This window comes from Paramacrobiotus metropolitanus, unplaced genomic scaffold (assembly GCF_019649055.1).
Source record: "Paramacrobiotus metropolitanus isolate TYO unplaced genomic scaffold, Prichtersi_v1.0 Parri_scaffold0000022, whole genome shotgun sequence".
In the NCBI taxonomy this organism is placed as follows: domain Eukaryota; kingdom Metazoa; phylum Tardigrada; class Eutardigrada; order Parachela; family Macrobiotidae; genus Paramacrobiotus; species Paramacrobiotus metropolitanus.
In genome coordinates, this window is record NW_026570242.1 from 346813 (window position 1) to 362417 (window position 15605).

The following is a 15605-nucleotide window of genomic DNA, read 5'->3' on the forward strand; positions in this document are numbered from 1 at the left end:
TTTGATTTTCCCAATAAGTTTACCAAGATCACCACTTGAAAAAGGGGGCAAAATCTGTGCTGTTTGTTACAAGTTGTCATTAGACTAACCCTGTGTTTCGCTTTCTTCATAAAGCGTTCCTTGGTTACTTATATAACTTGCACGGGGTTGAGCCACAAAAAGTTTAATATATATCAATTTTGTAGTTCGTAACGGATGCAACACTGTGAACCGAAGTTCGATGTCTAAAAACTTCACTTTTGTGACTGAAAAACTGTTAATTTTCAAACTGACATGATGGCGGAAAACGAACGCAAAGCATCGGACGAGCGCCGAGAAACGATCAGCCGTATTCCCGCTATTATTTCTCAAAACCAAAGTCCTTTACACACGGTCAACACTCGTACCGTGCTGCTTAAGCTAATTTCCGAAGGATGTGACGTCAACGCTACTAACATCCTGGGAGAGACGCCGCTGCACGCGCAGGTCATGCGAAATAACTTTGAATGCATTATTGGTCTATTAAGCCGCGGGGCGGAGCTAGATCGTCGCGATTACAAAGATAATACCCCGTTGCATGGGGCGATTCTCTATAACGCCAAACCCATTATTGCAAAATGCCTGGTGGTGTTCGGCGCTAAAACCACCGCCACCAATCGTGCCGGTGAATCCCCGCTGGGCATCGTGGAGAAATCGATGCCCTCCAAGCGGCGGGATGAGCTCATGGTTATCCTGAGTATCGGGTCGGGAACTTCGGTGCATGCGACACCGCGCACGCAGCGTATATCGGAGATTCGACAGCAGTTGCGCGATGAAAGCCAAGCGCAGGGCAAACTGGATGAAGATGAAACGGAAGGGACATCGCAGACGCCAACATCCAGCAAACGGAGAAAGCGGGAAAATGTTTTGTGTTTGGATGGCGGCGGAGTACGTGGGTGTGTAGTTAATAACAAAGGTCACAAGGTTTCAGCCACGTAAATGCGAAAATGCATGCTTTAATTAAAAACATTATTTTTTTAAGATTTTTTTCGACTAGAGTGTGTATCAGATGGCATATTCACATGCCGAAAGCGAGCTTTTTTTACGTTTCATTTGTTTTATCTTGCAATAATAATAATGACTGCAATTTTATTAATACTTACTTATTAATAATTTCAGAATACACACGTAATTTTATTAATATGCTGCATTTTCGTAACAAAACGCCATTTACAGGATGATACTCATTCAGCAGTTAATGGCCATAGAGGAGCAGCTGGATAAACCAATAATTGAGTATTTTGATTGGGTATCGGGAACGAGTACAGGAGGAATACTGGCTTTGTGCCTGGCAAAAGGTAACTCTGGGCTCTCATTACCACCATAAGAACGTGGGTTGCACAGAACGAATAGCGCTTTTTAGGCTACAACGTCCGCGAATGCATGGCATTGTATTTCCGCATGAAGGATCTGGTGTTCAGTGGGAGACGACCGTATCGAAGCGAACCCTTGGAGGAAATGCTAAAAGACCTCTACGGACCGGAAACACCGATGAGCGCAATCGATAAGCCGAAGTATGTTACTTTTGTGTTAAACAGAAGCAAAGGCTAACACATGTAACCGAAGCATTGTTGTCCCAAGCCATAAATTTTAATTAATCATGTACAAATTTAAATATTTGGTAAGGTAGTTAATACGGCGCTTAAATAGGGTTCTGATTGCTTATTTAGACTGCTGATTCCGGCATGCATGGCAGATCAGTTACCGTTAAATCTGCACTTCTTTCGCAACTACTGCCACCCACGCGCAACACGAAGTGTGCATAATCTTCAGCATTGCTTGCACGGTCCACGGCGCAGCGAGGATGGTACAGTTTAGGAAACTCCTTGTTGAATATTTTGCGGAATAAAAAATTTTTAATCTACTGGTATCCATCAGATTGTCACACACAGTTAATGTGGAAAGCTGGCCGAGCCACCGGGGCGGCGCCTACATACTTCCGCAGTTTTTCCAGTTATCTGGACGGCGGACTTATTGCAAATAACCCCACACTGGATACAATGACAGAAATTTTTGAGTTTTATCAACATTTAAGGAGTGAGGTAAACGAATTTGGGATACAGCATTCACAGAGTATTGTGGCATGTCTATATCATTTTGACGCTATTTCGCAAATGTGTTCCCGGATTGCTAAAACCTCTTTTGTTTCTAAGGGGATACCCGAAATTCCGGAAATCGGTGTTGTAGTTTCCTTAGGTACAGGGATAGCGCCGCCTGAGTGTGTGACGTATTTTGATGTGTACCGTCCAGAAACTTTTCAAGAACTGAAAACAGCGCCGAGGATATTGACTGGGTTTTCGACATTAGGACGGATGATTATAACGCAGGTCATCGAATTAGTTTTAAGTAAAATTATGTCCCGCGTAAAACAGCTTGTAGGAAAAACGTTAGTTTAACATTTAAGTATCGCTAGGTGAACGGATGTGTGTCAATTTTAGCCGTTTCCTAACGTTAAGTTAACGTTTTTTTTGCTAGTTGTTTTTACTCGGGTGTCAGTATCTTGCCAATCTACGTGTGTTTAGAAAAAACTGATGGCATTATCTGCAATAGTAGTCCAAAATGTACGATTACCTGGCGGATGCTTGTAGGCCACAGACGCAGATGGAAGAGCTGTGGATCGCTCGCGCGCCTGGTGCGAATCATTAGGAATACCATTTTTCCGGTTCAGCCCGTTATTGAATCGTTACGTTGCATTAGACTGCACCGACGATGAAATAGTAAGTTTATCCCAAATCGCAGTTAAGTAGCTGTTTTGCCTCACTTCACCGCTGTGATCACTAAAAGAGTTAACGATTTCCGAAATTTAGCTTATAGAAACACTATGGGAAACCAGATTGTATGTGATCAATCAAGCCATAAAGGTCAAACGTGTCTCTGACATTTTAAGGAAATCCGTGCAAAGTCAGTGAACGTCAAACTGTGATAAATTTTGTCTGGTATCGATGTTGTTTGCGTTGTTCGTGTAGGCATTTACAATTAGTTCAAGTCCACTTAGTATTTTTGTAAATTACTGGATGATGCTGCCTAACAGCATTGAAGTCATCGTTCCTGAACGCTGTGATCTGTTGATGACTGTTTTAATTACCGTAATCAAAATTCGTGCAGGTTTTAGTTTTTCTGCTGTTGCTGTATGCGCCGTCTTGGTAATATTAGGCAGCGCGAAGAAAAAGAGCGAGAATCTCGAAACGGAGCTTGTGGTTCATTGGGGCTTTTTACAGAAGTATACGCTTGTAGGCTTACTCGTATATGATCACCTTTTTGTGCTTACACTGGGTCTCAAAACCTCAAACTGGATAAAAAGTCAACGCTTTATAAGTGCCCGCGAGAAAAACAAGTCCCCGTCGACACTGAAAGTCGTACGGATTTTATTAAGGCCGTTTTTTAGGTAGTATTCGGCAGATTGCTATTATCGTTGTTCCGAAACTCTATAGGTAGTTAGTACACAATACTTGTCTATTCCGAATCGATCGTATACTACACGGAGTAGCTCAGGTTTGGTTTTTATATGAGTTGTTGGTTAATTGTATCTTTTGCTGGCAAAATAATATTGTACGGATGTCACACGCATAGATGCGATTACAGTACTCAACTTCTCTCTGTCAGTCATCACCCATGGTTTCCACGCGCCCCAAACAGATCATCAATCCCGTTCTGTTGTGGCGAACAGCGAATAAAAAGGGATGATCCACTTCCACTCGGATACTCTTCGATGTCTTCTCCACGTTAGTTGCCAGCTGCATGGGGGTTCCCGAAAGGGAGGTCACCAACCGGCGTCCCGCGGCACCGTCGGCCCGGCCCTCAGGCTTAGCGGTCGAGGCGCGTTCAGCACCGGTACCCTTCTCACTCACGCCTGCAATTTGAAGGGAACATGTTAGTATTAATTTAATAGCATCTCAAGTTGAGTGAATGTTGTATTTAGATACGTCAAAAGTTGGTCGTATAGAAGACCATCGTGGTAAACTGGATTCTGGTTAACTCTTTCATTGTATATACAGTAGGAAAGTCAAAGTGTAACTTCCTTGGGACAGTTACGACTGTGATGATGATACCGCAACTTCGTAAAATTACAGCTAAGTGCCGTAAACATTATTGAACACTTCCCCGTGTAACAATTTTGTAGTCACAGCTGTTTGTTTTGAGATTTCTGTTACTTTTTGATCTACTTACGAAATATATCGACGTAGAATTTACCTACGAAAAAATGTATTTACATACGAAAAATCAAAATAGTAATTATGTAGTTATTTAGTAATGCAGCAAATTGGCATCATATGTTGTGACTTGGGTATATAACATAGCACTTACTCATATATCCGCTGTGACATAGCGCGGACACCGATTTACAGTTATTGACCGGACTGATTCGACTAAGGTCAGCTTGGTCCGAGAAAACTTCACGAATGCCGATCTTCTGCAGTGCTGTTTTCATGTCGAGAGTGACCTGGATTTCGAATTTGGGTAAGCTTAATTCAATGTCCTTCATTCGCTTGCACTGATTCAGCCGGCTGAATCCCTGCGGAGTGAGACTTTTCTGCAGATCTTTTAGGCCGTTTTTCTTTCGCGGGAGTAAAACGAGGAAACTAGCGGCATTGAACACATACGGCAGCTCCACGTAATGAATATCGAGTTCGGGGTCTTCGCAATAAGGAAGTGCAAAGGCGCCCTGCATGGTGGCTACTTCTTTGACCGTGTACACCGGCTTATTGCTTAATTCACTCAATATGAACTCTGTCTTGCCATTTGCTGGTGCAGAATAAAATGGCTTTAGTATCGTTTTATCGATGTCGAACGGATATTCCCACCTGAAGAAAGACCCGCACGCTCAGGAACAGGAAAGCAAATATAATTTCAACAAAAAATTTAACGAAACGGAAGTTGCAATGATAACCTTTTTTGCAAGCAAGTATTTTATGTTGTTGTTTATGTTTGCTCATGTTCATTTGAAAGTTTTACAATTTTGATGGTCAAATTACCTTGCTCGGAAACAAATCCCATTTGCGAGAACGATTTGGGTCCTTTGCTAATCGATCCCACCGGGAAACATTCCTTCACTTTCCCGTTCATAACTCTCTCAATGAATGTATTGATTTCTTCGCGCGCCATGCCTGGACTCTGGACGAAGTCAACGAAACCGATTTCGCCTTTGAGTTTCTGGACGGTTTCGCGAAACTCCTCCACAATACTCATTCCCTCTTGTAGGAACAATTTATTAATCCGGAATACTTGAAAAGCTCCATAATCTTCATAGGTTGCCGGGCTTTCGTACTGCCGGCGTTTATCGTCATCGTCGTTGCTAGCGCGCGATATTGTGGCTAAAACTCTCCTAAAACCCACCAAAACCTCTCTCACACTTTTAAACTCGGATATTATGAGCAATAAAATTTAGATTTTGAAAATCTAAATTGAAATTTAGATTCACAGATGACGTTGCTTTACTTCGGTCAAATAAAGCGATACATATATGTCCAACTGCAACTGTATTAATTACCTGCTAGACGACTACTACTCTGTACATAATGTAAGTTATTATTATTGCCAACACACAGGTGGTCTGATTCTTTTTATAATTACACATATAGTAATTACCGGTAAGCCATTTGGATATCTTGCTCGCTTGCCGGCGGAGCGAATTTATTTTCTTCTTGTAAATGCAGTGCATGCTGCATTTCGCTTTTGGTCGATCCTTCCGCACCCGACATTAGCAGAATCAGCGCAGCCGATGCCGTCATAGGGGAAAACAATAAATTCCCTTCAGGATTCTGCTTTTTAATGGCATCAAACAAGGACAGCGCAAATTTATGAAGAGGTCCACGAAGATGTTCCATGATGGCGTCTTTTAAAATTTGTGTTAAATCCCGATAAAATCGTCAAATTTGCGACAAACACAGGGCCCAGTAAGTACCCAATAAGTAAGTAAGTACTTACCCAATAAATATGCCGGCTAATACGGTAGTATTCAGGTTCTAATATGGTAGGAAATTCAGCTGCGCTAATAAATTAGGCATACTGAGTATCTACTGAAATATTATAGCCCCATGGCCCACGCACTATGCATAATAAAATAATATTAGTCCGAAAATTGGCTGCAATAATTAAGAAGCTATACGAATATATTCAAGACCGTCCGCATCCAGCAATCGCGGGACATCTCAGTGCTAAGCAAATAAATTATGCCTTTGCACTAAATGGTGGTTCAAATTACTTGTAATTAATACAGTGGTGCAGAAATTCAGAATTATCGCAGAGGTTTCCGAGCCCAGTACCCGAAACATGCGTACATTGTAAAAATTAATGAATTCGCTGCATAGTTCCATTCCTATTGAGAAGATGCCCTGCAGCAATTCTGAACTGGAATACGAGCTATTTGTTTCTAATAGTTTATCCCCGTAAGGCTTTCTGCAAGCAAGATTAATTTGAACTACTATAGCCTTTAAACTGTAATAAATAAAACGAAATACAAGTACAGTTGCACAGGGCCATTATAACAATCTTCTTATTGGTAGCGGTGTACTTTTGCCAACAGTTTGCTCATGATCATCAGTTGCTCCTACACGAGAGTGCGCTCTGACATTTTGTTGCTCGTGTTGTCTAAAAGGTCTGATACTGCCGTACATTCAAACATTAGTATGTTAGTATAATATTAGTATTAGTATGTTCAAGTATTAGTTTTCTTTATCAAATTCTACGTGATAATGCACAGAATATGTTGGGAACTGATCTTTTAATTATTATGTCAACTAAAACGGATTTTCATCTAGATGTTACTTATGCAGGCGAAGACATTTGGAAAAGTACAGAATAAAGTCAGTAGCAGTGATAACTTAGTAGTATTGTAATTCAAATTCCGCACTCAAATGTGATACTCGTAAGCAATTGTGTGCCAGATACATGTAGTAGAAAGAACAGATTGCGAATTGTCGCTTCCGGCCGTAAAGCCATAAATGATTATGATGAAACGCTGGTAGTTTCTGCCCTGAGCGACTTCTCTCTGTTCAAAACCGAAACGTCAGCATCCGTTGTTTTACGTATAATTGTTTATATACTACTTTTTATTGTACAAATGCGCAAATTAACAAATTTTACGATTATTATTGGTTTCTGGAGGATTTTAATGGACACTCTAAGCTGACCAGGGACACTCTAAGTTATAATAGTCTTCGGTCGGTCAATTTTGATATTTTCCTTTGTTCTCAATTTGACGCTATATATAGCGTTAACATTTATCCAAGAGTTTGTCTTTTAGTATCCGTATCGTTTTATTTTTAGTTCCCTTGTTGCCGTTAGAAATAATTCTTCTTGTAATTGCATTTTTTGCTATTGTCATTTTCATTGTCAGAGATGTTTCGGTTCCTCACAAGTTTTTCATATTCTACTACCGTAGTAGTGTTAAAATAAATGCCTTATGTGAGCTCGTATAAAATAGTGCATAATTATCGTGGTGCAAGGCGCATACGTTACATGTCCGGGTAAAACAGCTTGTAGGCAAAACGTTAGTTTAACATGTAAGTACCGCTGGTAGGTGAACGGATGTGTGTCAATTTAGCCGTTTCTTAACGTTAAGTTAACGTTTGTTTTGCAAGTTATTTTACTCGGATGCAAGTTGTTAAACATTTTTTTGCTCTGGAAAATAATCGAGTGCTACTGAATATAGTATTAATACAACTGCCTGGTTCGCCGAAAAGCTTCTCTCTTCCACGCTGACGGAAGTCTGGGTTTCTGTTATCCCGGATTTAATTGTTAAGTAGATAGACTACTTTATTATCAGATAGGCCATTTATTAAAATGTATGTAAATTTTAAAGTCAGAAAAAAGGCATAACTGCTGTTCAATAAGTTTGCGTCACAAAGGTCACCATTAATATTAAGCTGCCTAAAGACCCTCACCCCGCATTTCATACCTTTACAGACAAGCTACTAGACAAGTTGCTCACCTTTTGAATTTAACGTATAAAAAATTTCTTGTTGCTCCACACGTAATAATTTAATGGCAGATTTTGTGATCGAGTCGCACAAGATTCGCATGCACTTAGAGAGTGACATGGAGGAGTGGAATCTCACTTTTTCTGACATCAAAGTGAGCTGTATCCCGCCCTCCACTGCACACTCCAGTGCCGACTGCACTGACTCCAGCTTCGCAACCATTGTTCCAGGTTCCAGAAGAATCCACGAAAATTTATTCGTTCTCAGACGAATTGCAGCAGCATATAATAGTACTGGTACTAGTAACTTAATCACGTAATCACAATTCACGTATATGACCGTATATAATTTAACGCTTGTTTGGCGATGAAATTAACAAAAGTATCGCAGTCAATCTGGTAGTTACACAGAGACAATTTATATAGCAAAGAGAAAACTGATATGTAACGCGATGGCTCGCTTCTTATCAGTGTTGCAGAATGTTTGGTGATAAGGCTTCTTACACAGTAGTTTCGAAATATACAACAGCTACTCCTTATAATTGTTCGTAGAATTATCTTCCTGCTCGTCTTTTCAGTCAGTAAACAATTGCCGAGTAAAGTTCGTGTGCTTCATTATCTGGATCAAGAATGATATTTCGCAATTGCAGTTACTGCTTTCGTAAGCAGGACAATAAATCCATTGGGATAATTCCATTGTCCTATAGTAAAACAGGTGCAGCTTGAGCAACGCATATCCTGACACGATAGGATAAGAAGCGATCTTGTTAATTACTGACAGTGGCAAGCTTAGTTACTGCTGAATGATGGCTCGTGATAATTACTTATTAGTTATTACACTTCGGCTACACGTAACATCCAAAATTATGAATAACTCGTCGAAAATTTGGGTATACAATTTGTTAAGTGCAGTCAGTATTAAGATCTTCGAAATGACCTATAACCTGCGTACGCTACATATAAAAAGTAGTGCAGTACCTGTTTGCAACGCGAAACCGAAGTAAAGCCTTGCGCGTTTTGCCGGGTGATCAAGATACGTAGCGGTTACTACGAGTGTATTACTTTGAATATCCGTTAGTTAAGTTACATGGTATTATTACTGCTCTATACGTCAACAAGAGTGCAGTGGCATTATCATAGTTTTTAGAACAGAGTGCAGAGAGGAAAACGCTATTACAGAAAAATGATCCTACTTTGGTCTGAGTTAGCTGACGAAAATCATTTGCGGAAATTGTAATTGCGACAAGTTACAAGGAAACAAGGTTTTTTTTGCCAGCATACGCACCAGGTTAAAGCATGGCTTAATCATAAGCCAACAGAAAGACATGTTTAAGAACTGACTAGAGTAGGATAAGTTACATAGTTCTTCACTGATAGGTAGTGAAGTAATATAGGCAACACTTTCTTGTGCCGGTATATAGCTGCAATATCCAGAGGTTACATTTCAGTATGGTTTTGTAAGTATTATTTCTTTATTGTTGGATCTCTTTTGCTTTATGTGGTTGTTTCAAGCAAGATAGATTCGTCTTCCGCTACACCCGCGACCTGGCCACTAACTGGGACGCCGACGGATGTGTGGAATTCTGCACTGGGTTAAATCTACTTCTGGCAGCGCTGTTTTTCTGAGCGAATCTTTCGGCTGCTCTGGTATGCCTAGCGCGTGCCGGTTGTATTTTAGGTGCAGACCCGGATTGTGCTTGAGCGCTGACAATGTTCAGATACAAAGCGATCACGTCCTTCTCTTCCTGCAATGCATAAATACTTTTGGCTTACGAAAAAATCATAAATAAAAATACTTATGAGACAAACTTACCAAAGCCAAATGATTTTGTAGTACCGGTGACAGCTCGACAAGAGCTCGGTTTTTGTTGTAAAAGTAAAACACCAGGACTCTGCAAAACCCGTATAAAAAATAATTATGTAAAAGTATTTATCGCCGTTACGATATAACATGTAAGTTGTAAAAACTCAGCAAAGCGTTCATACCGTACAAGTCTATAAAAATCGTCTACTGGTTTAGCATTTTGTCCATGGACGCTTACAGTAAAAATACAATGACAAAAATCAGGACAGGAGGCATGATGAGGATATCCATAATCTCATACAGCAAAGGTACTGTATCTTTGAAACGTATTATCGCTGCCGCAATAATGTCGGGCTCCGGACACAAATCCCGAAACGGTCCACAGTCCTTTGATGGGAGCAATCTGGAGTTTCCAAAACACCGTGGACGTTATGAAAAATATCCCCACGATTCTTATAATACCAGATATTCGGTTGCTGAAGTTTTACAAAAAGAATGCAACGGTCTGCAAATCTTTTCGCAAACGTTTTCGTTAAAAGGAGTTGATTAATGATGTTGGAAGTTATACCTATTATATTATACAAAAATCTTAACTGGTTTTCTGATTTACAAATAACTCTTACAATGTAATTACGAACGCCACGGACAAGGTGCATAAGACAAACGAAAGCAGGAGAGCTGTGCAATAAATGGCATGCGTTCCTTCGTTGCCACTTCCAAGGGGAGCTGATTTATACATCTTCGAATACCTTATAATCACCTGCAAATGTAAAACGTATTCGCTTTCGTGTTAATATGCTACAGATGTTTAGATTCTTACTGGTGATTCTACAGAAATATTCTAGACATGTATTGTCGTTTGCGCAGTTTACTCCAGGTAGATTTTTCGCTTGTGTGCTTCTTTGTGTTACATAAAAGTATGCAAAGTGATAAAACAATATAAGTACGGTAATATAAAAATTCAGATAAATCGTAGTACGAAATGAACTTTGAGTATCACATATTAATATTGAAATTACACGAAACGTAATCATTACCGTATCGCGCGCAAACAAAAGCAGGGTCGTGAGAATGGCGATTGCACACATAATTGGGCTATAATAAGTAGCCAGGAAGGTGATAACTTGCAGATAGATAATTCTTTGGGTCAACAGATCAGCTCGGAAAACTAATTGTTTACGTGTGAATAATTTTATAATAGGCGATAAGAATAATCCAAGCACCGATATTCCAAGCTCAAATACCAAATTCATCACAGCAAGCTGATAAAATTTTTGCGAAAGACTTGTTTCCCAACACGACATTTTCTGAAAAGAGAGAAAATTAGCAAAACCAGTACTAAAATTAATCCATACATCTTACTCGCTCAGCCGCACAGTCTTTCTTGTTCTCAAAATTCACCGCCCCAATTGTCTGGCCAGACTCGTTAAGGATCCAGTAATAATATAATGTACCAAGGGTACCGAAATTTAAACAGATACCCCTAATAAACAATTCCGATTAAGAATTTGGTATGTAAAGTGATCAGACAAATTTTTGGAGTATTCTTGTTGTTCGTCAAGCACACTGAGAACTTACTTAGCTAAACTGGAAAGTAATTCCCTTCATAGGTCATATATTTTTCGTATTTGCTGAGTACAGAAAATATCACCGGAAAAACAAAATTCAACAGAGTGATGATCATGGCCGGAGAAAGCTCGATTGCGTATTTCTGATGTATATCCAGATCTTCCTAAAACCAGACAAATCGTTGTAACGTCAGTGGAAATCTTTACCCGAACTGTAGCAACGACAGGCTGCAAAAGGACACGAAGTATCTTAGTATAGTAACATTTTCATGTATGTTTCGTTATTGTTAACAGTTTAAACTGCGGCATTTATTACCTTTCTTACAGGTTGGTATGGTTATTTTGTCAGCAACATACCGTAAATGCTGGATTCGAGTAGAATAATTAGAACTTAAGCTTCAGCATACGTTTATCTCAAATACACCGGCAGACGAATACCACGTCAAAATAATTGCAACTCACATAAATGATGCGATTCGTTTCCGGTTGCCTGTTTGTTTTCAAGTTAATTTCAATAAACTCCAGATAATACCACAGACCAGCGCCTAGCCCGGCGGTAAGAAGAACAATGAAGGCATTGACAAAAAACCGCCGGATGTAGATGGGTCGCCGGAACTTTTCGATGCGTCTGGCTGTTATTAATTTTTCGCGCAGCGTTGTAAGTAAATCCTGTCGGTTCAGTTTGATTGCGTCTTCGTCGTAGACAGTGTGCTCCCACATAAAGAAGACGGTATCGCAGTATTTGGGCTTGCCACCCATTGTGGATGTCGAAACAATTTTCCCATAAGACTGCGTTATCCTACGAAAGAAAAAATAACTATGAACAATCAATCAGTAGTACCGCTAAAAATCAAAATTGAATGCTATATTGTCACACCAATATTTAGTAACTTTTTCACGCTACCATACAAAGAACGTGGAAAAATATGAGCGCACGTATGAAGATATATATGCAGCTGATTAAATAAGCAAACTATGTATCTGCCATCGTGCATCCTTGAAAATTAGTAGTGTATCATCTGAAAAAAGCAACGGAATACTTACGAGTAAGTTATCACGACAAACTGGAACAGGTAAAAGAATCCAAGGGAAAACAGGTATCCCATTGTGCGATCAAACTGCCAGTTTCCAAAAATAGTCGAAAAGTTGGCCAAATAAAATCCATAATGGAAAAACGAATCTTGCAGTATTCCCTGACAGAAAATTGAGAAATACAGTACTTTGTAGCTTAAAGCAGAACAAATAAAAATAGTAACAAGCATTACTAACACGACTAACATCTTGGAAGCACAAAATATACTGTAATTATATATTTTAAATACATTCGTGCCGTTTACCATGTATTACCTGTCCGGTAAAAATATCCTGCGGAATAAATGGCTGATCCGGTTTTTCAACAACGGCGAGAGGTTTGTGATCGTTAAGGTCATGCCAGAATATCGAGGGTGCCATGCCGAATAGGAAAGTAACCGCAAATGTCGCAAAATTTGTTGCGATGATCCACAAAATAAATAAGAAATACGAATGCACATCGGACCCGTAGTGGCTATCCACCCAACGCAACAAACCGGTGAACGGTTTCAAGGTATCCGCCACATCGCCCAGCGCGCGCCAGAAATTGCGACCGACTTTGGCCACGGTGACCTGCACGGTTTGCGTGACCAACCCGTCAATCTGGTCTTTCATGTTGTTGTATTCGCGGCGCTTCTCGCTCAGCGGCTGGATTAGCTCACGAAACTGCTCCGGTTGGATAAGCTTCACATCCGCCTTCTGTCCGGCAGCTTCCTTGTAGTCGTCGACGGTTTCTTTCAGCGGTCTTTCGACAGCTTGCTACAGTATGAAATAATCTTGACGATTCACTGTGAACTGAGTGAAACAATATCCCAGAATTCCATAGCTGCATTAATAGCATTACCACTAAAAAAGAAGTGTGGAAGAAATTCTTATATAGGGGGAAAAATGTGTCTAGCCGAGCCAATCCCTTGTACTTCTGATGTAAGCCAGCTGGTGGTTTACGTTGTGGCTGCACAGCGTTTTATGTAAAGCGCTGCTATTAAGGCTGTGCGGCATTGACGGTACATGTGGTATTAACTGCACCAGGCAGGTCCGGGCTATAATACACTTTTAGCCTATTTACCTGCAGTTGTACGAGTGCTGCTCACCTGTTATCAGTACCTCTAATCTTAATAGCAGCGCTTTACATAGAACACTGTCAAGCCACAACGTAAACCACCAGCTGGCTTACATCAGAAGTACAAGGGATTGGTTCGGCTAGACACATTTTTCCCCCTATATTTGTTTTGATGATATTACCATCCGAATCTCATTCGGATCGGCTCCTTCGGCATCCACATCTTCCAATGGCGCCACCAGTTCCACTCGACCGGACTCCGCTTCGTACCGAGCCACTCTGTCCTGACCTTTCCTCCTTTGCATGTTCACTAATATGAAAAAAACCTTCGTTTGCCGATACTTAACTTACCATGCCATGTACAGTCATATACATGTACTTGTACATGTAATAGGGCGCACATCAAACGTTATCCTCGTCTATGGTGCCATAGTGCATTACTTGTATTTTTAATTATAGTATGACATCGCACAGGCGGTTATTTTGTTTTGCTTAAATCAGTAAAGAAATCGAATAAGTATTATTAGAATTTTGCAGGTATCTCATTAGACACATTTTTACATTTGCTGGATTTGACGTACAGTAGTTACATCACGTAATGCATACTTGCGTAGTCACGGCCTGTGCAAGTTCATCACTGACAATAAATAAAGTGGCAAATGGAACGATTTATCCCAAATCGATGACTTAATTTCGTAATGCATATAATATACCTCGTAAATAACAGTAGCTTACGTACTTACTGGTATTATATACAAGGGACTGCAGCGCCTGATGGCCTTTGAACTTCTTCATGGCTTCGATAATGTTGGGCTCCCGCAGTGCATCCGCCTCTTCGAAGTCATAGTCCGTATCCCGGGAATACTGGCTGCCCCCGTCGACCCGTCGGGTGGGAATTTCGAAACCCGTTGCAGATTCTTCATCGTCGTCATAACGATCCCTGTCCGGTGCACCTCGTCGACGGTGCATATGCACAGCGAAATCCCTGCCGTTGCCATTTCGTCTGTCGTCGTGCAGGGACACGCTGTAATCGCTCCGCACCGACCTGCTATCCGGATCGCCGTAATCTCGCTCATCGGATATGCGATCGTCGTGGGGATCGTCAGGATAATCACGCCGTGGATAACCTAAACATTTAATCAGTTGCAGTTGGATACTCGAAGTACAAATAAATGCGAGAATAAAATTCAAATCGAAGTTTCGATCTCATTTATTTTAATTTAATTCGAATCAGAGCAGGTAGCCCATTTCCGGCTAGGATGACAGTCTAGCCTGGGATTTTATATTAAACCTGGCTGGAAAAATGAGCTGCGAAAAAAAGTGAGCTGACAGTGAGCTGCGAAAAATTTGCTGTACCTACTCATAATTATAGGGAGCTGTCGTGTATGGACACAAATAAATTACATAAAACTATTTGCATAAACGAATCTTTGGATGCAAAGGCACAGTATACAGAAATCATTCGTATTATTATACCGCGTGAAAAATGCGCATTTTCAGAAATTTTACAAGCACAATACCTTATGGGTCTATGCGCGTTCTGTGACTCCTGTCCAGGACAGGAGTCACAAAACGCGCCATGGCTATGTTTGCGTGCGTGAGCGGAAACGGCGGCTATTATCAGAGCGGGCAAAGGTCGTTTGTTAATAATAATTATTATTGCTATTTGCTAGCGATAAATACGTGCTTGTTATATACGTAATCAAAAATTGTACCGCTGATGTCACTTGGTACAGTTTGCAGATAGGGCGCTGTTGTAAAGTGCTATGAAAGCGTAAACTGTTTGTTTATGAAACAAACCAAAGGAAATGGATGGCGGAAAAAGGAAAAATTAATACGAATAACCATACTTCTATGGAGAGTACAGAAACACCACTGCATGGTAATTACTTGTAATTAAGTGGGAAGTACGAGACTGATGCAGTCTCGTAGGTTGAATAAGAATCTCTCTTTAAAGCTCCGACGGTGTACTGGCACAGGAGACCATTACGATTTAATCGTTAATGCTCCTAATAGATATTTCCACATTTACAGTTAGCTGCTCGAAGGACGTATCAGCAAAATTCATGTTAATAGAAAGCAATCTGAAGACTACGAATGCGGTTCCGAATACGAATCCCCGCCTCTTTTGCATACGTCATAGCCCTATTCGTTTCGTAAACCTTC

General features: G+C 40.5%; 3 protein-coding genes across 6 annotated transcripts; 1 reads left to right on the plus strand and 2 right to left on the minus strand.

The window, feature by feature from the left end:
- Nucleotides 1-41: 41 nt before the first annotated feature.
- LOC129586944 (85/88 kDa calcium-independent phospholipase A2-like) lies at nucleotides 42-3634 on the plus strand. Of its 2 annotated transcripts, none has more exons than XR_008690243.1 (8): nucleotides 42-914; nucleotides 1195-1316; nucleotides 1382-1532; nucleotides 1689-1825; nucleotides 1897-2060; nucleotides 2172-2341; nucleotides 2607-2735; nucleotides 2826-3634. XR_008690243.1 is itself a non-coding variant. In XM_055480483.1 (8 exons), exons 1-8 carry the CDS (start codon nucleotides 274-276, stop codon nucleotides 2925-2927), a joined length of 1620 nt encoding a protein of 539 aa, XP_055336458.1. In that variant the 5' UTR covers nucleotides 43-273; the 3' UTR covers nucleotides 2928-3631. The 2 variants fall into 2 exon arrangements, 1 of the variants encoding a protein (XP_055336458.1); XM_055480483.1 differs by having other exon boundaries at nucleotides 43-914; nucleotides 2172-2345; nucleotides 2826-3631.
- On the minus strand, nucleotides 2809-6285 carry LOC129586945 (serpin B11-like). 3 transcript variants are annotated; one of them, XR_008690245.1, is made up of 5 exons: nucleotides 5944-6285; nucleotides 5605-5851; nucleotides 4992-5341; nucleotides 4324-4820; nucleotides 2817-3868 (listed from the first exon to the last, which is right to left on the minus strand). XR_008690245.1 is itself a non-coding variant. In XM_055480484.1 (4 exons), the coding sequence occupies exons 3-4, from the start codon at nucleotides 4685-4687 to the stop codon at nucleotides 3618-3620; spliced, it is 615 nt and encodes a 204-aa protein (XP_055336459.1). In that variant the 5' UTR covers nucleotides 4688-4820; nucleotides 4992-5341; nucleotides 5605-6285; the 3' UTR covers nucleotides 2809-3617. The 3 variants fall into 3 exon arrangements, 1 of the variants encoding a protein (XP_055336459.1); XM_055480484.1 differs by having other exon boundaries at nucleotides 2809-3868; nucleotides 5605-6285; XR_008690244.1 differs by having other exon boundaries at nucleotides 5605-6285.
- A 2898-nt stretch (nucleotides 6286-9183) lies between these two features.
- Nucleotides 9184-15004, minus strand: LOC129586895 (transmembrane channel-like protein 5). The gene is given in 13 exon segments (XM_055480381.1): nucleotides 9184-9681; nucleotides 9750-9828; nucleotides 9979-10143; nucleotides 10364-10500; nucleotides 10778-11047; nucleotides 11103-11223; nucleotides 11315-11472; nucleotides 11771-12107; nucleotides 12353-12501; nucleotides 12656-13138; nucleotides 13622-13749; nucleotides 14183-14566; nucleotides 14800-15004. Coding segments are annotated over 13 exon segments (2628 nt in total). The 5' UTR covers nucleotides 14804-15004; the 3' UTR covers nucleotides 9184-9468.
- Nucleotides 15005-15605: the final 601 nt, after the last annotated feature.

What these genes read in the sequence shown, in the direction of transcription:
- LOC129586944 (XM_055480483.1), top strand. Translation starts at nt 274, where the DNA reads ATGATGGCGGAAAACGAACGCAAAGCATCGGACGAGCGCCGAGAAACG. An exon ending in GGCTTTGTGCCTGGCAAAAG is followed by an intron (nt 1,317 to 1,381) that starts GTAACTCTGGGC and finishes AGCGCTTTTTAG; the next exon opens with GCTACAACGTCCGCGAATGC. An exon ending in ACTGCACCGACGATGAAATA is followed by an intron (nt 2,736 to 2,825) that starts GTAAGTTTATCC and finishes TCCGAAATTTAG; the next exon opens with CTTATAGAAACACTATGGGA.
- LOC129586945 (XM_055480484.1), bottom strand. Translation starts at nt 4,687, where the DNA reads ATGCAGGGCGCCTTTGCACTTCCTTATTGCGAAGACCCCGAACTCGAT. An exon ending in ATGTCACAGCGGATATATGA is followed by an intron (nt 3,869 to 4,323) that starts GTAAGTGCTATG and finishes TTCAAATTGCAG; the next exon opens with GCGTGAGTGAGAAGGGTACC.